A 21,835-nucleotide genomic window follows, 5' to 3' on the forward strand; every position below is an offset into this window, starting at 1 on the left:
GATATGGCTTTTTCGGCCGTTCCATTCTCCAGGGCTTCCTGGTGTGATCATTGGTTCGCAGACCCATCACCGGGGTTGGTATTGCTGGGGTATCTATTCTAAGGTAAGGAATCTAATACTAACCTGTTTCTTTCAGATCCACAAGTAACTTACCTTCGGTAACGATATATCTGTAAGAAACAGTAGTTAGTATGAGATTCCTTACCGCCCCACCCATCCTCCCCGTTCTGCGAACCGATATCTAGGGTTAAGGTCATCCCCTTTCAGGGCACTAGATTTCATGGCACCAGTGTTGGTTTTTATCATGGCTCTGCGTTTCTGGCGCGGAAAAGCTGTGTATAAGAATTGACGTCCACGCGCGAGGGCGGCGTCTAAGTACTCCGGCGTCATCCCGGCGCCGACGACTGACGCGGAGCCGCAGACGACGCCTGCCGACGCTCAGGGGTACTGCTACACAAAATTTTCCGGATCCAGTCTGACGCCTGGGGATATTCTAAGGTAAGGAATCTAATACCAACTACTGGTTCTTACAGATATATCGTTACCGAAGGTAAGTAACTTGTGCATTAATCCTAAGTAGATCACTGCGATTTGTGTGTCTTGTTCCAGTTGCTGAGACATCCATTCTAATATTGGGCAGATTCCAAGGGTCTGACTTTTCTCTTGTGTATTCTTCCTGTAGAGATCTGTTAGCCCAATTGTCTTTCAATATTTAACATTTATTTAATTCTGGAAATTTCTGCACTACTGCTTTGAGGCCTACACACCTTTAACAGCCTACAAGCTATCAATTTTGAGAGTGGGCATGCATCTGCCTGTCAGCAGTCCTTGTTGATCTCTACTCCGTCAGTGAGCCACAAGGAACCGATTTGCACCATTAGGGGTATGACATCTGAGGAATGCATTGTTTTAGGTCTCTGCTACAGACCACTATAGCGGTCTGTTGGAGATCTATTGCTTCTAGTACCTAACATATTTTAAGAGTGGGCTTGGGTCAGCTAGTTGCTCATAATTAGATGACTTTGTTCTTCGTTTTACTTTGCTGATTTGATGGCTTTTCAGCCTTTTCTTGTGTTTGAAGCTGCAATGCTACTGGGAGGGTCACAGTGTTATGTTTGCTTTGGGTATTCTCACACTGATGACATCAGACCTTACATTTGAGTGCATGAGTATCTATTTTTGTCCTTGACTGCTCCCCCTCCTCTGCCATGACCTTCTCTTTCCCCTCAACCCTTTACACACCCGCAACCTAGAATGTGATACCTGTATACCCTTGGTGCATTTTTTCCTACCCACTGTGCTATTCACAAGCACACCCACTTTAAAATATTTTGTAACCATTTCAGGGCCGTTGCATGTGTATTAGGCATCTCTTAGGAACTTTATTTTAAGAAATCCCATTCAAACATGGCTGCCACAGATGCATGCACCTATTCTTTTTTTTCTCCGGAAAAGGTTTTTTTTTTTTTTAAAGCATCGGCTAAACCAGTATGATTCATGGCTGAGACCTATTTTTGTTTCAATCTTTCCAAACAAAAACTTAGAATAATGTCATAGTTAAATTTCTCAAGAGCAGTTGCATCACTGCTACCAATGTGGATTCTTCCTAGAAATATATATATACATTTTTCCTTTCAAACAGAGATACACATTTCTCACAAATTAAATCTCAATGGGAATCAGTTACATATATGAACATAGCATGTGCGGAAGTTGGAAATGCACTTCTGTAAATTACCAAACGAGATTGATTCCTTGCCTGGAATAAAGGCATTACGTAGACTTGAGAGATCTCAATCAACTTCTGCTTTGGCTGTCAGGGCAAAGACAAGGATGTACTATCAAAACTCCTCTGCTTTCAGTGCTAGACTGATTGTTCCAACTTTTAATCACTTCAGACTATTCAAGGCTGCCACCTTCAATCACTGCCCAAGCAAGTACCCCATTTGAAGCTGTTTTTCTGTAAATTCCCAAACAACCTTAAACCCTTGATTGGAGTACAGGAATTGTTTGTCATGAAGGATCTCAATTACTTTTTTCCGTCTGTCAAAGCAAAGACTAGATTGTGCTCTCAACTCTTCTTCTTTTCTGATGGAAGAGCCAATCATTCTGTGTTTAATCACTTAAGAGGATTCAAGGGTGCCAAATCACCTGCATGCTTCTCTTTTCCTGCTTTCATGCTCAGACGTGAGTCCCTTGCTCACTTTGCCACTGGATTCAAGCAAGCCGGGCTGAAGACAGCTGGAATGCCAGAAACCGTTCCTCGGAAGCATGTTTCCGGTCCAGGGAAGACATGGCTTGGCAGTTCGGGCTGGACTGTTCCCATGAGGCACAGGGTCAGACTGATTTGCATATAGCCATGTCTGAACTGGGGTGGCAGAGTGGGCTAAAGAACGGTGATGGATTAAACCCAGATCTTTTGACTGGGTGTGAGTGTTTGATTGATTCAGATGCTCCGTCCATCACCACCCCCCTTTTGTACCGCTTTTGGCCGCCATAAGTGTGGCAGAGTATGCTCAGACGTCAGTCCCTTGCTCACTTTGCCACTGGATTCAAGCAAGCCGGGCTGAAGACGGCTGGAATGCCAGAAACCGGTCCTCGGAAGCTTGTTTCCGGTCCAGGGAAGACATGGCTTGGCAGTTCAGGCTGGACTGTTCCCATGAGGCACAGGGTCAGACTGATTTGCATGTAGCCATGTCTGAACTGGGGTGGCAGAGTGGGCTAAAGAACGGTGATGGATTAAACCCAGATCTTTTGACTGGGTGTGAGTGTTTGATTGATTCAGATGCTCCGTCCATCACCACCCCCTTTTGTACCGCTTTTGGCCACCATAAGTGTGGCAGGGTATGCTCAGACGTGAGTCCCTTGCTCACTTTGCCACTGGATTCAAGCAAGCCGGGCTGAAGACGGCTGGAATGCCAGAAACCGGTCCTCGGAAGCGTGTTTCCGGTCCAGGAAAGACATGGCTTGGCAGTTCGGGCTGGACTGTTCCCATGAGGCACAGGGTCGGGCTGGACTGTTCCCATGAGGCACAGGGTCAGACTGATTTGCATATAGCCATGTCTGAACTGGGGTGGCAGAGTGGGCTGAAGAACGGTAATGGATTAAACCCAGATCTTTTGACTGTGTGTGAGTGTTTGATTGATTCAGATGCTCCGTCCATCACCACCCCCTTTTTGTACCGCTTTTGGCCGCCATAAGTGTGGCAGGGTATGCTCAGACGTGAGTCCCTTGCTCACTTTGCCACTGGATTTAAGCAAGCCGGGCTGAAGACGGCTGGAATGCCAGAAACCGTTCCTCGGAAGCTTGTTTCCGGTCCAGGGAAGACATGGCTTGGCAGTTCGGGCTGGACTGTTCCCATGAGGCACAGGGTCAGACTGATTTGCATATAGCCATGTCTGAACTGGGGTGGCAGAGTGGGCTAAAGAACGGTGATGGATTAAACCCAGATCTTTTGACTGGGTGTGAGTGTTTGATTGATTCAGATGCTCCGTCCATCACCACCCCCTTTTGTACCGCTTTTGGCCGCCATAAGTGTGGCAGAGTATGCTCAGACGTGAGTCCCTTGCTCACTTTGCCACTGGATTCAAGCAAGCCGGGCTGAAGACGGCTGGAATGCCAGAAACCGGTCCTCGGAAGCTTGTTTCCGGTCCAGGGAAGACATGGCTTGGCAGTTCGGGCTGGACTGTTCCCATGAGGCACAGGGTCAGACTGATTTGCATGTAGCCATGTCTGAACTGGGGTGGCAGAGTGGGCTAAAGAACGGTGATGGATTAAACCCAGATCTTTTGACTGGGTGTGAGTGTTTGATTGATTCAGATGCTCCGTCCATCACCACCCCCTTTTGTACCGCTCTTTGGGGGTAGAGCAGTTTTTTAAGTGCTAAAGCGCTTCGGTGCTGTGTCAGACAAATGTACTCTAGAATTTTAGCAAAAGTGGGGAATCTGTACACTGTGCCCCCATCCTTTACCACTTAGTTGTAAAGTAGAACCGACGCAGGTGTTGCCTCTAAACTACAGCGTTGCTCATTGCAAGAAATAATATATGAAAGGGTGCATTCCGCAAGAAACAATTGTTCAGATTGCATGTGTTCATATTAATTATCATTTGACAGCCCAGACGTGGAAATAGGAGTACATTTCGTATTCCATATTCTTAATGTTTATTCCTCCAGACAAGTTATGCTAAACTACTGAAACATCAGCACGGTTTCTCCGTTAGACTTATTCTACTATGCACATTGGAATGGAACAAGTCAACATTCTAATATAGGGTTAAAAGACAATAAATGGTTAGCATCCTTTTAAACGTTTCAGTGCCAGGTTAGCTCAACTGGTCCTAGCTATTGAGAAGGCCCATCCTGTTAATGAAAACTTTCAATATCTCAAAGTCCATTACATCAAGCCATCTTTTCCCTGGTAGTTGGCATATTCATAAAAATGCATTAAAAAAATCTATGTTTGGGATAAAAATGTGTTTTATGTGCATGTATGTATTTTGTCTTATATAGAATTGGACACCATAGCACAAGTGATGACAGCTCCGCCTACCGCTCTGTGGATGAGGTTAACTACTGGGATAAGCAGGACCACCCAATCGGCCGCATCCGATTCTACATGCTCAACCGGGGCTGGTGGGACGAGGACCAAGAGAAGACCTGGAGGAAAAAATCCAGGAAAATGGTAAGCTCATCCTTCTGTAATTTGTCACAAGTAATATCACTCACAGGAATCACTCTTTGATTTCCTTTCTGTACTGATGACACAATGCAGTAGGCTATTCACATCTTGTCAGGAAACATTTTACAGTGTCTGGTTTATTTGCAGAAAATTTTACATGTTTAAGTGAGAATAGAAATGGTTAGCTTTGCTTATCCACATATGCTATTAAGTGGTGACTTGCTAAAATTCACTAACTTCGAGATTTGCATAACAGTTTTACTGTCCTGTCAGTTTAAAACTCACATTGCACGTACGGGCTGCTTCATCATTGGGGCCTAGGGAGACAAACCTAAGCATGCAATTGATGTATTGGGCTCATCAAACTTTGGGATCCAGGACCACAAGAGAAGGAATAGGACAGCACCCTGGAACACTGGTGGAAGAGTGCCGGTTTTGACTGCCCCAAGTAACATTTTCCTTCTTAGTTGCTGTATGCAGCAGAGGCTTTGCGTTAAATCAATTCAATCTACTTTCTTTTTAAGCCTCTGAATGCATCAACCTGGTCTCTGCCAACCATCCCCTATATAAGAAGTGCCATTTCACTATTCCAATGGCCATTGATTACACCATAAAGTATTTCATTTGCTAAGTCACATTTCATAGTGTGGAGTGAAAGTGGAGTTTTTCAGTGCGAGCAGGCTTTATAGATTTTTTTGCATACTGCACTTGCACCAGCTGCAGACATACATAAAATACTGTCTATTTTTGAGGGTTTTTTAAAAGTGTCTTACAAATATAAATATTATGTAAATATTGGATTTCATCTTTATTTGGAGCACATCTTACAATACTGGTATGGCTTAGGTCACCTCTCAAATATCTGCTGTATTTTGTTAGACACACTGCAATATTGCAGACAGCCATGATGCTGAACCCTCGGTTGAGAAAGAAGTATCTTAGTGACACAAACAAGGCTGAACTACACAAGTGCAGTACAACTGTCGCTCAGTTATGAAAGTGGAGTAAATTCCATTAAGTCCCTTTTCCACATTTATGATCTAAGTGAAAACACAAAAACACTATCCGCATTACTTGATGTGATCTGTGTGGAATGAAAGTTTCCTAGCTATCATAACGGAAAGTTTCAATTCTATTAGGGACTCAGAGGCGAGGATTATGCTCATCTTTCTTCAGCAGCCATCCCAGTTTAACAATAACAAAAGAACAAACTTAATTTCGCATAACCCCTTGGGAATAATGAAGTGACAAAAGAGAAACCATCCACATCCAATTAGGTGTCAGCGCAGAGTATAATCCTCCTAATACCCTGTCAGTTGCCCTCTTTCTTCCACAATCAGTCTGCCCGTGTAAGTTGCTCACTCCTGTTTGTAAGAGTCCATTCCTGTAATTCGAAGAGCACTGATTAACCTGGGAAACCACTCTCTGCTACAACAAGTGCCATTAACATACAGTATAATCTGTGGCAATGCATGAGGTATGACATCTACTGCAAGCAAACCAGGAAACTCTTTACTTACTTGCATACACAAGTTTCATAACCTTGGTGGGTTATCATACATGAGAGGGTGGGCCAATCCTTGCCTCTGAGTCCTTAATAGAATTTAAACTTTCGGTTACTATAGCTAGGAAATATTTAATTCTATGTCAGCACCTGGAGCGGAGGGTTATGCTAATTATGCTAATTCAAAGCATGTTCACCACCAGGGCCGCAATGGTGGAGACTAATTTGAAATAAAACCTATTAAAGGTCGAATCTGAGGACCAGTCCACTGCATTTAGAATATTCTCTAAGCGGCACCTAATGTAAAAGCTTTGGAGGCCATCTCTCAACTGAGTGTGCACCAAAGACCTTGTTATTGTTATTGTTATTATTGTTATTTTTGATTTGTATCGCGCCCAATCACCTGCAGGTCTCTAGGCGCTCGGAAATCAGTGGTAAGAACAATAACTTGGCAGTCACAGAATAAAAGGCATCCCCTGGCCTATATAGCACTCATGATTCTTCTGAACAGCAGTGTTTTTAGCACCTTTCTAAACCGTAGGAGATTCCCTTCCCTGCGCAGCGTCTCAGGTAGTGTGTTCCATAACTGAGGGACTAACACAGAGTTACAAGTTTGTACCGGGGACAGACCAATAACTGAGAATCTGAAGATCTAAGAGTTCTCATTGGACTGTACACCACCAAGCGATCTTTAATGTAGGCGGGTGCCAGACCGTAGATTGCCTTGTGAGCTGTGCACAGATTCTTAAATTCCACTCGCTCTTTGATAGGGAGCCAGTGCAGGCTCTGTAACGGGAGATGCTGTGGTTCGTCTTGGGAGCCTGAAGATGAGACGTGCAGCGTCGTTCATGACGACCTGTAGCCTATTAGTCAGGGTTTTCGGCAGGCCGAGATAGAGAGCATTACCGTAATCTATCCTTGAAATAACAGTGGCTGCTACGATTGAGCGCATCATGGATTGAGAGAGGACGGGGGCTAGCTTCCGTAGCTGTCGGATGATATTGGTGCAGCTTCCCACCACAGAAGAGATCTGACTGACCATTGATAGATCGCAGTCCAGTTTGATCCCCAGGCTCTTTACATTCAAGCTAGGTTTTGGAGCCGGGCCTAACTCCGCAGGCCAATAGAGGTCACACCATGGTGAGGTGGCAGATGGAATCACCAATACCTCGGTCTTATCTGGGTTGATTTTCAGAAGATTTTCCGTCATCCATTGTACAGTGTACCTCAAGTTATTCTGGGCTTGGAGTTGTGCGGCGCTTGTGTTATCGACACTCAGCAACAGCTGCGTGTCGTCCGCATAGTTAAATACTGTACAGCCCATGCACGCCAAGGAAGCAATCAGAGGTTGCAGGTAGAGATTAAATAGAAGTGGGGACAGGGCCGAGCCCTGAGGCACCCCACATTCTAGAGTCCCCACCTCGGAAATTTCGTCCCCAAGTTGTATCCTTTGGGTCCTTCCCAAGAGGAAGGATTGCAACCATCTGAGGGCCAGGCCTTTGATCCCGAAGTCACTCAATCTCTCCAGAAGCAGGGCATGGCTGACGGTATCGAACGCCGCTGAAAGATCTAGCAAAATCAGGGCGCTCGGTTTCTTACCGTCAGCCATGCCTCTCAATTCATCCAGCACCGAGAGCATCACCAACTCGGTGCTGTGATGAGCTCGGAACCCTGCCTGTCGTTCATGAAGTAGATGGTGAGACTCCAGGTACATGGACAAGGATTTTAATACATGCTGTTCCAGTATTTTTGAGAGGAATGGCAACTGAGAGATAGGCCTGTAGTTCTTTAGCACTGCAGGGTCTGCGCCTGGTTTCTTCAATAAAGGTCTTACACGTGCTTCCTTAAGTTCCGGTGGTATATACCCTGTTTCCAAGGATCTATTAAGGAGGGAGATGATGCATTCCTCCAATAAGGGGCGAGCTACCCGAAAGACCCTGGGTGGACACGGGTCTGCTGGAGATCCGGATTTGATTCTGCCCATCAACTGCTCCAGACTCAGTGTATCAATCGCTGGGAACAGTGCGATAGTACAGTCAACCGGTTTATGACGGGCTGCGGGCATAGCCATCCCATTTGCCATGCCACTCTTTATTTCCTGGATAATGGTTCTCACTTTCTCCAAGAAGTATCCCTGGAAGGCATTGCAATTTATGGGAGACTGGGAGCTTTCGGGTTTTTTACTCAGCTCCAACAAGATCTTAAAGGTCTCTTTCTGGACATTAGCTGCCTTGCTTAGGCGGGACTCATAGTATTCTGCTTTAGCTAGAGCAATAGACTTTTTGTATAGGTGAAGAGAGTTTCGGTAGAGGTTCCTAGCTGTGTCCTGTTTGGTTTTCCTCCATCCTCTTTCCAACGCTCTAAGCTTTCTTTTATGGTCCCTCAATGATGCCGTAAACCATGGAGCCCCTTTACCAGGTCCTTTTATTAGCTGTGTTCTTATAGGTGCTATCTGGTCAATAGCCTGAGTCAGGCTCCGCGTTAAATCCGCGTATTCCCGGTCCAGACTACGACCCGGACTCAAAGACTGATCCATTGGCGAGAACACCTTGGTCAGGGTTATCAAATCAACCTCTGCCCATTTACGGATTCTCCTAGCTTCCGGCGGTAAGTTATTTATGTGGCCGTTAATGCGTACCTCGCAGGATACTAAATGATGGTCAGACCATATGCATGGGGCAACGTCTTTAAGGGCCGCATTTGGATCTGTGGTCCACACAAGGTCAAGGTCAAGAACATGACCTTTGATGTGTGTGGGAACCTCCACAAGTTGTTTGAAGCTTAGAGCTGACATCATGGTGTCCAATTGGCGCATAGGCAGGTCCCAATGGGACTTATCCCAATGTAGGTTAAAGTCTCCTGTTACTAAGATTTTCGTATATCGGGTACATAAGTCCGACATAATGGGACCAAAAAATCATAGAAAAGTGGGGTTGCATTGGGTGGGCGATAAACTGCTAGCACCACCCAGCAGGAGTTATTCAAGGTGACCTTTACCCCAAGCAAATCAGCTAGATCGACTGTCTCTGACAGCAGTCTTTCCACTAGCAGAGCCTTTTTATAAAGGACCGCTACCCCTCCCGCCCGTGCACCTCCTGGGCGGTTATGCCATATAGCATCATAGCCGCTAGGGAGAGCGGCAATGATGTCAGGCATCGAGTTCTCGCCCATCCAAGTCTCTGAAAGGGTCAATATATCTATATCGTTGTCCTGAAGCAGATTGTAGACTTCCACATGGTGGCAGTGGAGCAAACTGGTATTTAGGCTAGCTATTTTCAATGTAGAGTACAGCCCTGAGGGGGTCACATTATGGGGGAGAGATATCGCGTACTTCCTGAGTTTCATCAGGATTACATGATCCAAGCGTAGCTCACCTTTATCCAGATTACGCAACTCCTCCGAGGAGTAGGTACGCCGTTGGCCAAAAGTCCCCGCCCCCGTCCATGCGCAGACGGGCTGGACTCTGGCGTGACTCCGGCAATGCTCTGGCGAGCCTGCCGCGCGTCAGCATGACTGGCTTAAGTACCGGTCTAGCGTCCTTGTGACGACTAGACCGCTCCAATCCTTAGCCCTCACACAAGATGTCCGCCGTTCTGACGGTGTGGTGCAATTTCGAAGGGGAAAGGGACCCGCTCTAAACGCGGTGTTCTCACAGAATTATGTGCAGGTATGCGGCAGGTGAATAATTAATTTTAAAAACAAGGTGCAATATAAAAATCAATTCCAACTAAACAGACAAAACGGGGGTTTTAAAACATGCTGTAATGTTCCTGGTGAGCGCGCTGCGCTCTACGATCTAGCAGAGCTTCTCTGTGTTGCCAAATAGCCAAATGGCAATTTCCAAGACCTTAGTGTCAATGCCTGCCTCCTGCATGATCCACCTCACCATCTTGCTATAGTCAGTGAGGAGACTGCCCGGAAAGGCTTCTTTAATGCACTCAACAGCTGCCTCTCCCTGTGAGGGCGCAGCTCCACCTTCATTGCCTCATAGGCTTTGATGCACCGCACCATGCAAAGCTTGGAGACCTCTGGGAATGCTGGATAGGAAATCACTCAGAACTGAGTCTTAGTCCATCTTGAAATACGGGAGATAACTCCGTCCGGAGTAAAGGACCTCCCGGTAATATCCAGGGCTCTAACATCTGTCACCCTCCTGCATTAAATCAAGCACAACAGAATGGTTAGTTTGGCTGATAACTGTTTCAGGGAAAGGTATGGATTGCTTGACCATGAAGACAAGAGGCTGTGAACTTTATTCAAGTCCCAGAGGGTGGAGTACCCAGGCTCTGGGGGCAGAGATAACCTAATGCCCGGGAGCAGTTTCCTATCCAGTGGGTGTTCCCCCACCAGGAAGCCCCCAATCACTCCATGGCCCACAGAGATTGTGGATCTAAAAGTATTTACTGATCTGTCGGCCATTCCCTCGGCTGCTAGAGAGGCTAAGGAGTTCAGGATGTGCACAATGTCGGTCCCCATGGGATCCAGACTCTGCTGCAGACACCAGCACACACATCGAGACCAGGCCTAGCGATATTTCTTGACGGTGCTGCCAGCCCAGGCTCGAGAGAGGAGGTCCACAGCATGTCTCAATAGGCTGGAACCTGCCATCTCGCCCTGTAATCTTCCAGGCCATCAACCAAATATTGCAGTTCATCGCCAGGTGATGAGGGTTCCCTGCTGATTCACAAAACTGGGGTAGGCAGTTTGGAGAAGCTTAAAGTTCCATCAGAAATGGAAACCATGCTTGCAACTTCCATATCGGGGTGATCAGCACCACATCCACCTTCTGTCTGTGTACCTGAGTTGTCAGTCGCATGATGAATGAATGAAAAATGAATAAAACCTTTATTAAGTGCGTATCTATCCGAGGTCATCCCAGTGCCGATAGCAGTACATTCAAAGAACTCCGAGCGGCATTAGTGAAAAAGTACGTTTTTTAAGCGATTTCCGGAAGGTCAGATGGTTAGCCTCAAGGCGGACATGGAGGGGGAGAGAATTCCATAACCTAGAGTCATTATAGGAAAAAAGACGGCATCCACTTCTTGACTTTCTTATTCTAGGGACTGTGGCCAGATGATGATTATCGGAGCGTAGGCCCTCTGCTCGAACAATAAGGCAGAATAAAATCTCGATTAATGGGCGGTCCCTTCTCTGCTAATGTTTTGTGTACACAAAACAGAGCCTTAAACTTGATTCTCTCCTATATAGGAAGCCTGTGGATAGTAGCGGGAGCAGGCTTTGCTGATTGGCAGTTGAGAATACTCAGGAGCATACATGCTGCACAGTTTTGAACGATCTGTAATTTAGAAATGGTATCGCGTGGAGCTCCTAAGTAGAGGGCATTAGCATAGTCCAGCCGAGAAAGAATCAGTGCCTGGACCGTAAGTCTTCTGGCTGGAAATGGGAGGAGAGGAAGAACTTTTTGCAGCATCCTGCGGATTCCATAGCAACTAACTGCTACCTTCCATGCTGCTACTTAAAGTCAAGAGTGCGGTCAAGCCAAATGCCCAAGCTCTTAGCCTGGTCCTTGGGACTAGGCGCAGGACTGAGGCCGATTGGCCACAATGATCTCACATTAAAAGTAGGAGATTTGCCAAGAAGCATCAGCTCCGTCTTAGACCCATTCAATTTCAAATATGAGCGCTTCATCTAGATTGCTACCTTCTCCAAGCACAGCCTAGACCGGGCGATGTGTTGTCGAGATGGTTGAGAGAAACAACAAGTTGTGTATCATCGGCATATGTGAGACTCTGGTCTCCAAAAGGCTACACTATCTCTGCCAAAGGGCTGATATAGACATTATAAAGATTGAGTGGGGCTCAGGGAAGAGCCCTGGGGGACACCACATCAGAGGGGCATTTGTTCTGAAATAGTGTCTTCTTCAAAAACTTAAAAAATGATCATTGCGTACAGTAAAAAGGCATATCCCTGCTCCAGGGACCAATCCTGTAGGAATGCATTGGTCGCAACTGCTCCCGGAGCCTGTCTTCCAACTGAAGTACTGGGGAAGCTGATGGGCCAGGCGGGGTGCAAATAGGTCGATCATAAACAGCCCTCAGAGTCCGGAAAGCCCGGAAAGACCACCAGAAATAACGTCCCGAAAGTTGAATCTTGAAGGTGGGGGAGTGCCAAACCGCCACCTGACTGGCCGATCTGGGAAGGTGTTCTGCCATCACCGAAACATGGTGCTCGAGGCAGTTTTCCCAAAAATTCTTGGCTAGATCCGAGATGGCCTTGAAACGTGTGCCCCCCTAAGTGATTGATATAGCGGACTGCCGTCACATTGTCCATCTTCAGCAGTACGCAGGACTGCATGCAGTCCCTGGTCTAACACTTGACCGCAAAGGAACCTGCTATCAGCCCCAGGCAGTTGATGTGTAGGGATTGCTCTGCGGCAGACCACACGCCGTCTGTGGTGATTTGACAACAATGAGGCCCCCAACCCAAGCTGCTGGCATCTGACTCGATTACAAGATCCAGAAGGGACCCGAAGATGGCGCACCCATTCCACGCCTTCGTGTGGGAGAGCTACCACTGGAGCTCCTCCCTGGCCTCGTCCAAGAGCGGAACGCATTAGGAGTATGTAAGGCCGCAACAAAGGTGCGAACACTTCACACTGCAGGGCTCAGAATTGAGAGGCGGGGAAAATGGTCTGATTTCAAGAGGACAACCGGCATACCACTTTCGCTAGAGAGTCCTCTCTTTAGGTAATGTTTTCCATACCTTGAGTCAAATTTTGTCTATCTTCCTTAACTGGAGGCTCAGGGTGGCTGTCCTAGAGTTGATTGCGAACCCCACAATGGTGGTGGTACGCAAATGGATTAAACTCTACTTCTCTTGGTTGATTACGAAGCGGAAGCACTACAAGAGATGGACTGCCAGTTGGAGGTGGCTTGATAGGAGCCTTGGGCATTCATCCATCAGGAGCATGTCCTCTAGGTAGACTATCATCCGTATACTTGACACCCTCAGGAGTTCTATCACCGGTCAGAACCATGGCGAAGCACCAAGGGGTCGACGACAGGCCAAAAGGTAGAGAGGTGAACTCGGAAGTTTGGCCCCACCACTGGAATTGGAGGAACGTCTGATTTGGGGGAAAAATGGGCCCTGTGAGAAAAGCATCTTTGAGTTCCAGGCGCACCATCCAGTCGTCAGTTCGGAGAAGATCGCAGAGGAGGTGTATGTTATTCATCTCAGAGTTGCGTTAAACTAACCACTCGTTTAACTCCTGGAGATTGATCACTGGGGGCTGACCACCATCCTGCTTTTGGACTAGGAGCAGATTGTTTATAAAACCTGCGGGATGGGGGTTGGTAGGACAAATTGCCCCTTTGGCCAGAATCTCCTGAATCGAGAACACCTCTTGCTCTGAGAAAATAATGGGATGGGGGGTATCGTTTTGAAGGGGGACCCATAGAACTCAACGTGAATCCCCTGAAAGGTTTGGAGCACCCAAGCCTATGAAGTAAGCATCCACCAGTTCTCTGCGAACAATGCCGAGCGATCCCCCTAACTGAGTACAAGTGAAAGAAAGACTCGCCGTGAGAGTTGAAGGCTGCACCTCCACAACCTCAGGGCGTGAGAGCCCTTTGTTAGGGTAGAACCTCTGAAGCGAGAGGTGTCTTGCCACTGTCCACGTTGGGAAGGCTGTCCTCTTCTGGAGGAGTACTGGGAACGGCCAGCAGAGCACTCCCTACCATGGCCGGCCCCAGAGAAAACAGGCACATTGAAAATGCGCCTAACAGTTGATTGTGCTTTCCCAGCGACTTAAATGTAGGTACAAATTTACTAAGTTCATTAACAAACGGGTTGCTCTACCTGTCCCACTTCTGAGGTGACTAACTCTTGCAGCCTGGGTTCGATTTTGACAAGCAGGGACCTGCACCTTTCAGTTGAAATGGCGCAGTTAACGTAACCAAGAAATATGATGGTCTGCTGGGCCCAGCTAGAGAGCACATCAGGGGAATTAGTGCCCCGGAGGCGCTGGCGTACTCCGCTGTATCAAAAATCTTCACCAGCGGTCCTGTGACATCCAGGAATTTATCCTGACATGACCACCAAGAGCAGTCAATACCCTTTTTAGGGTCTTTCTTATATTTGGCCACGAACGTGGCCATTTGTGCATCAATATCTGGCGTGAAAGCTGCCTTATGGTCCACGGCCGGGTAGGGGCATTCCACCCGAAGGCAGTTTCGTACTTCCTGATCAAGAGGTTTCCTCAGTCTACTGGCCACATACTTGGCCACCTTGTCACAGGGCGTCCACTCTGAGGAGCGGGGAATGCATTAAGTACTCAGGGTCCTAGAGGTCTGTAAGAAAGGGGCTCTGCATATCCTGGACTAAAGTAAGGTACAGTGTGCACAGAGTCCACAGTCCCCAGAGGTATGGCAGAGTTAGATATAACCTTACTCTCTAAAGTGGTAGCTTGGTCGAGCAGTAAGGCAGTATCAGAGGAAAGTGTAAAGCATTTGTTGTACACACTCAGTCAGCAAATGGTCTCACACGCTCAAGAACTGAACTCTAGGCCAATGGTTTGTATAAAAAATATATAGTTTTATTTTAGAGCCAACAATAGGTATCAAAATATACTTTCGCAGAATGAGTTGCTTTAGTTAAATACTTTTCAAATAGGCAATAGACTTTTGAGTTCAATAGTTACAGTTGTTGCAATAAGCAACACAATTTCGGACACAATGTGACATTGAGCTCAATGGGAATTTCTAGTTAAATGCAATTAATTACTTTATAGATTACTTTTCTAACCACATGACTGAATCCTAGATTCAGTCCTGGGACATCTCCTGTAAAGAGTTGAGTAAAAACGTTTTGGTTACAGTTGTGATTTTTAAGGAATATTATTGTATTTTAAAAGTTGAAACTTAGGATAACATTGGTGATTCTATGTGAAAAAGTTTCTATGTGAGGAAATTCACTTAGCAGGTAAGTAGTGTTATCGTTACTTTTTCTTACTCGGTGTGGGATCCTGGATCCAGCACTGGTGCGTCTCCTGTAAACAATTAAAAGAATGCGTTTATGTCATACAGGCGATTTTGAACTAATATATGCAAGTTTCAAAAATCGAAACTTTTTCAACAAAAACCAGGCAATGTTATCCTATGGAAGGAAATTCAAGTTACCGGTAAGTACAGTTATAATTACTTTTCAGGGTCAGTGCTGGGCACCAAGATCCAGCACTGGGATCTCTCCTGATAATAGCCGAGTATTTTCGTTTTCGTGATTCGGCTGATTTTAGATGAATATTTTACATTTTCAAAACTCCACAAGAATTTCCAAGTGAAACCAGACAATGTTACTCTATAGAAGAAAAGTGACTTATCGGCTTTTGGGTAAGTACTCGACTGGAAGAGTTAAGGTTCTGGGCATAGACTCGGGGGTCTCACAGGGTCAGGTAGTTACAGTTGTTATACTCTCAGCGGCACTGGGGCAGCCGGGTGCAGAGAGAGTGAGGCCAAAGGTTAACCTATGGGAGGCAGGGGGCCTTTGGTTGGTGGCTGCTGGCAAGCAGGCCACGCGACTGTGAGAGCTGGCCTCCTGGCCACTTGCTCAGGGCAAATAGGGAAGTAGATTAGGACAGAGGTTGCACTCACAGGGGCACTCAGGCGGCTGGGTGCAGGTTGCTTTTGAGCCGCAGGGCCCTTAATGTTATTCAATGGGAAAGCTGGAAGTTGAACAAAGGCTGCAGGCTCAGGGATGGAGATTCTTCAGGTGCGACCACCACTTCGAGAGGTAAGTTGGGATCTTGGAGGATAGGTAGACACCCAGGAGTTGGGCACAGGGGGCCGTGGGGCGCCGGATGCAGGGGTTTCTTTTGACGTCGGGAAATCTTACCCTCAGCTGGTCGCGGTTGGAGGGGTCCTTTGTTGTGAGGCTGCAGGCGTCGTCTGGGTCGACGAGGAGGGTCCTTGGGCACTGGACTCATGGTCACAATCGCGGGGGGGGATGTACTCATGGTCTTTGTCCACTCGGGCAAAGGCCGGGCTCGGCGGGTGCAGAGTGTGCTGGATTTGCGGTTCCTTGCTCGTACCAGGGGTGTTGCTTGTTTGAGCAGAACCACTGCTCGTGGGAGTCCCTGTCTTGGTAGAGTCACACAGCAGTCAGGTCTTCTGGGGGTTTTGAGGTTGCTGACCACTGAAGGTGCCGGGGTTTAACAGGAGCAGGTTTGAGGGTCGACAAGCCTGTAGGGCTGGGGCCACGTCAGTTGGCTGCTTCTTAGCAGCTGCACAGCAGATCTTCTTGTTTCTTGATCTTCTTGCTTGTTTCGGTATCTGGATCTGGAGAAGGAAGGTTCAGGGTACCCCTAAATACTAAATTTAGGGGTGTTACAGGTAGGGTAAGGGCAGGGACCAATGGGTCCCTGTCCTGGGTGAGCACACCCCCATCCTGCTCCTCTCCTGTGGGAGGGAGGCAAGAGCCTGTCTCTGATTGGTCAGGGCTCTCCATCCTCAAGATGGCCGGAGCCCAGAGTTGTGCTTCATCTCGCCTCTCCCACTTGAGGGGTGGGGTTGGCAGAGGCTGGCACACACCCCTTTCCTCATTTAGCGTTTCCCGCCTGTCTGTCCGCTAGAGTGGGGGTCGGAACCGGTGTGGGCCAGTTGCTGAGTTCAGCAATTGGCCTGGGGAAGCTCACAAAAGGCGGCATGCCTTTGAAGCTTCCCATGCCCATCCTGGGGGAGGAGGCTTGGCACCTCGTCCCAGGATGTGCATTGTTTCAGGCCCCCGAGAGCGGCAAGCTCTCGACCCAGGGGTCCAAAAACATGTCTGGTGGTGGCAGCCTCAGTAGCCACGCAGTCAGGACACTGGGAGTTGGTTAGGTTTTAGGGGGCATCTCTAAGATGCCCTCTGTAGTGCATTTTACATTAAATCCCACACTGGCATCAGTGTGGGTTTAATGTGCCAAGAAGTTTGATACCAAACTACTCAGTCTTCATTGTAGCCATTATGGTGCTGTGGAGTTCGTAATGACAACCTCCCAACACCATATACTCTAAATGGCATCACTGCACCTACAGTGCCTAGGAATGGCCCTGGGTACTGTTGGTGCAGTTAGAGGGGTGACTGATGTATGCCAGGGCAGTGTGTTTGTGGGCATGGCGCACAGGGATGTGTGCCATGTCGACTCTCTGTTTAGTTCTGCACCGAGACACTCAGCCTGCAAAGGCAGTATGTGTGTGTGTGTGTCAGGGTACAGGGCCCCTAAGGGTTGCACAATAAGTGCTGCACCGCTTATGGGTCTTCTCTGGCCACATGGCACTGGGTACCTAGTGTACAATTTACCAGGGCCTTACCTGTGGCCAGAGATGCCAATTGGGTTTAGATTTCAATAGAGTTTTAGGGAAGGAACACAGGCCCTGGGCACCTGATTGGCAGGAGCCCAGGGCACACTCAGTCAAAGTACATCAGCAATTCAGCAAAAAGTGAGGGCATACCATGAAAGAAAAATGGCACTTTCTCACAAGGTCTGACTGAGGGTCTGAATGCACCCCACTAGGAGGCGACAGACCAGTAGGGGTTTGGAAGGTTTCCAGGACCGGTCCTGATCCGAATCACCCTCCGAAGTCGTGGGTGGCTCATCTAAAGGCAAATACTCCACAACTTTCTTCTTCTCCTCATAATATTCCCCATATTTCTCCATGGGGCATGTACCGAGGGGGTAGATAATGGGCAATGTGTGTATACACCAGGAAAATCGAGCGTTGGCCACCTACAAGGTAAGAGGGAGATCAGGGCAATTGGGTGCACCCACTAAATTTCACGGAGCCTGCAGGCACTCTTATAGGCCTGCAGAGTAGGTGGTCAGGAGGCAGCAAAAATAAACCTTGAACGATAGCAAGCAGGCCTCAGAATGTAAAGGACTGCCTCACAGCACGTGTATATATAGGGGCTGGAAGCAATACTCCCTAGGCCCTCCTCAATGGGGGAGACCGGCAGACAAACGTATTAACCAGTCTTAAGATATGCACCCTGGATGGTCTGCCAATCACCAGGAGTCTGCTCTGGAACGGGCCTTACCCGAGGGGTGTTATGGCTCCACGCTGACGGGGGCTAGAATTCACTCTTAACGCCGCTGGCGGAGGCGCTCAGCAAGCCGTTCAACGCTTGTGTTTTATCTGGGACCGACTGGGGTAGACCTGGGTCCTGTCCCATTGGGTTGCAAAGGTTTGGCGGGATTGGGTAAATCTAGGGGTGTAGGGGGTTCGCGCCCAGAAATTCTTTCTTCAACCAGGCAAAAGCGCCCAGGTCAGCCCCTGCGTCGTGTGGGGGCTTACCCATATTCTCAGAGTTGGGAGTAGAGGCCGGCTCTAGAGGTTCTGTGACCGAAGGCCCAGGGTGGTCTTTTCTCTGTGCAAGGGGTTGTAGGGTTCTCTGTGCCAGTTCCAAAGTTCAATAATTCTCTTCTCTAGAGGTGCAACTGCCTCTGAGAGTGCTTTGATAATGGTTGTGTCTACTGCAACACAAAACTTGACTGTGACTGGGAAATACTCCACAACTTCCTCTTTCTCCTCATAATATTCCACACATTTTCCCATGGGGCATGTACCGAAGGGGTAGATAATGGGCAATGTGTGTATACACCAGGAAAATCAAGCTGTGGCCCCCCACAAGGTAAGAGGGAGATCAGGGCAATTGGGTGCACCCACTAAATTTCACGGAGCCTGCAGGCACTCTTATAGGCCTGCAGAGTAGGTGGTCAGGAGGCATCAAAAATAAACCATGAACAATAGCAAGCAGGCTTCAGAATGTGAAGGTCTGCCTCACAGCACGTATATATAGGGGCTGGAAGAAATCCTCCCTAGGCCTTCCTCAATGGGGGAGACCGGCAGACAAATGTATTAACCAGGCTTAAGATCTGCAGCCTGGATGGTCTGCCAATCACCAGGAGTCTGCTCTGGAATGGGCCTTACCCCGAGGGGTGTTATGGCTCCACGCTGACGGGGGCTAGAATTCACTCTTAACGCCACTGGTGGAGGCGCTCAGCAAGCTGTTCAACGCTTGTGTTTTATATGGGACCGACTGTGGCTCGCGGGCGCCGAGGTGAATAGTTAGTCTGGCAAGAACGAGTTCAGAGCGTGTGACCTTTCGCAGCCGGAGGACCGCTACGTGTTCAGGTCCCTCAACTCTCAGAAGAGGGGAAAACACATGCACACTGGAGCGGCCGCTATAGGAAGCTGGCTCTGTATATACTATACCAAAGTGAGGTATAGTGTGCAGAGTCCAGTAGAACCCCAAAGGCAGACCGAGATAAAGTTACATAGAACCTTACTCTCTATTTGTGGTAGTGTGGTCGTGCAGTAAGGCAGTATCAGAGGACGGTTTTAAGCATTTGTTGTACACACTCAGTCAGCAAATGAATTCACACACTCAAAGACTGAACTTCAGACCAATTGTTTTTGTATAAAAATATTCTTTCAGTTATTTTATTTTCTAGAACCAAGCAAGCCTGGCACAGGTACACAATAAATACCTTACAGTAGTAATGCAGTTTTGAAACAGTTTGGATTGCAATAGTTAATGTACTTTGATTTGACTTACAATATTGTTTCAGGGAAATGCAATGATTTGTAAATACAGTACCTAGACCTGAATGGGATTTTCAGTAAAATACCAGGTAAGTAACTTTTTGGATAACTTTTCTCACCCAGAGTAGTATGCCTGGGTACAACTCCTGCAAACAGGTAAGTAAAATCGTTTTGGTTAAAGAGTGTAATTTCAAAGAATTTCTTTAGGTTTTCAAACTCCACACTCAAAAACAGTCAATGTTATCCTATGGAGGAAAATAGTTTTTACAGATGAGATGCTTTTGAGAATACTTTTCTTACATAGTGTAGTATACTTGGGTACTACACTGGGACATCTCCTGCAAACAGGTAAGTAAAATCGTTTTTGCTAATCGGTACAATTTTAAAGAATTCCTTTAGATTTTCAAACTCCAAACTCCACACTCAAAAACTTTTCCAAGAAAAACAGTCAATGTTACCCTACAGAGGAAAATAGTGTTCTCGGTTTTGAGGTAAGTATTTGGTAGTGGGAGTTGAGGTTCTGGGTGTAGACTCAGGGGTCCTCAGGGTCAGGGATGCACTCTTGTTACACCCTCAGCAGCACTAGGGGGGCCGGGTGCAGAGTGTTGAGGCCCAATATTATCCAAAGGGGATAGGGGGCCTACAGTTGGATGTTGCTGACAAGCAGACCACTTGGTTGTGGGAGCGAAGCTCCTGGACTTTAGCTCAAGGGGACTCAAGCCAGCACAAAAGGTGCACCCTCATCGGTGCGGGGGCGGCCGGGTGCAGAGTGCTGTTTTGGCGTTGGGTGCCCTGTTGTTTTCAATGGGGATTTTCGTTTTCGGTTTTTAGCTGTAGGCTCGGTCCAGGAAGACTTCCGGGAGGAACCAACAGCTGGGCAGGTAAGTTGAAGGGCTCGGGTCATAGGTTCAGCCTGGGTTCTTTTCTCCAGGGTGCAGGGCGGCTGGATCCAGGGGTGTCTTTTAAGGTTGGATTTCCCCGGCCACTCGTGGTTTGGGGGTTCTCCGTGCAGAGGTGAAGGAGACGTTGGGGAGCCCTGGAGTGGTCAATTCACTGTGAACTTGGACTCTGGAGCCCTGGGGGACCTCCCTGGGACTGGTGGGCCACTCAAACTTGGGCCGTAGGTGACGGGTGAAGTGGTAGTTCCAGGCGCCAGGTTTCTTTGTCCTCAGCAGGCTCAGAGTCTGTTTTCGGAGTTTCTTTTGAACAGAGCTTCTGTTCACAGGAGATCTGGTCTTTGTTGAAGGCAGTCAGTCCTCCCAGGGGTTCTGGAGGTCGCTGGCTGCAGGACAAGACGATTTTTGGCGCAGGATCTCTGGAAACTGCAGACGTGCCGGTATGGCTGGGGCCAAGTCAATTGTTCTCTGGAGTCTCCGATGCTGGGTGTCGTCTTTTGTCCTTTTTCTTCTTAGGTTGTGGGAATCTGCTTTCGTGGTTCAGGGCTTCCACCTAAACACTGTATTTAAGACTATTTAAGAAAAAGACTGAGGTTGTCCTACTCGGTCAGGGATCTCTGCTCCAACAATTTGCGCCTCATGTGTGTGCCTAGATTCCGTCGCACTAGAATGGGTGGCAGAGCTTTTGCCGTCCTTGCAGCCAAATACTGGAACAGTCTACCTATTGATCTTAGATTTGCCCCATCTGAAATGATTTTCCGCAGACGCCTGAAGACCTGGCTTTTTGTATCTGTGTAGTCCATTTCCTCTCTTTTCTGCCAATCAGTTTTTAGCGCCGGGACACCCCCATTGGGGGTAGCCGTGCGCTTTACAAAATCCATAAATAAATAAATAATATTTAGCGGGCGTTTTAGGGGTCTTGAGTTCAGTAGCCAGTGGGCTACTGACCTTAGGGTGACTACACCCTTGGTGTGCTCACCCCACATGGGGGAGTGAGCACCATCCCTTATCCTGATTGGGGAGTGCCTGCCATCTGCAAGATTGCGAGCACTGAAGAGAGGGCTTCACCTCGCCTCCCCCACCTGAGGGGTGGAGTTGGCTGAAGTTGGCACACCTTCTGGGCTGGTCAACTTTTTCCCACCTGTCTTCCCACTAAAAAGGAGGGGAGACAGGCAGGGGGTCTGCTCCTGCTAGCAGGAGAGGCTGGGGGTCGCATTG

The 21,835-nt window shown here is 47.9% G+C and overlaps 1 protein-coding gene across 2 annotated transcripts in view; it reads left to right on the forward strand.

The window, feature by feature from the left end:
* BCKDHA (branched chain keto acid dehydrogenase E1 subunit alpha) overlaps positions 1 to 21,835 on the forward strand; it is a 159,387-nt gene that overhangs the window by 111,932 nt on the left and 25,620 nt on the right. For both annotated transcript variants that reach the window (XM_086938630.1, XM_086938629.1), the window contains exon 9: positions 4,511 to 4,682. In XM_086938630.1, the coding sequence (XP_086794756.1) occupies positions 4,511 to 4,682 (172 nt within the window). The remainder of the gene's footprint in view (positions 1 to 4,510; positions 4,683 to 21,835) is intronic.

Source organism: Lissotriton vulgaris, chromosome 9 (assembly GCF_964263255.1).
Source record: "Lissotriton vulgaris chromosome 9, aLisVul1.2, whole genome shotgun sequence".
NCBI lineage: Eukaryota > Metazoa > Chordata > Amphibia > Caudata > Salamandridae > Lissotriton > Lissotriton vulgaris.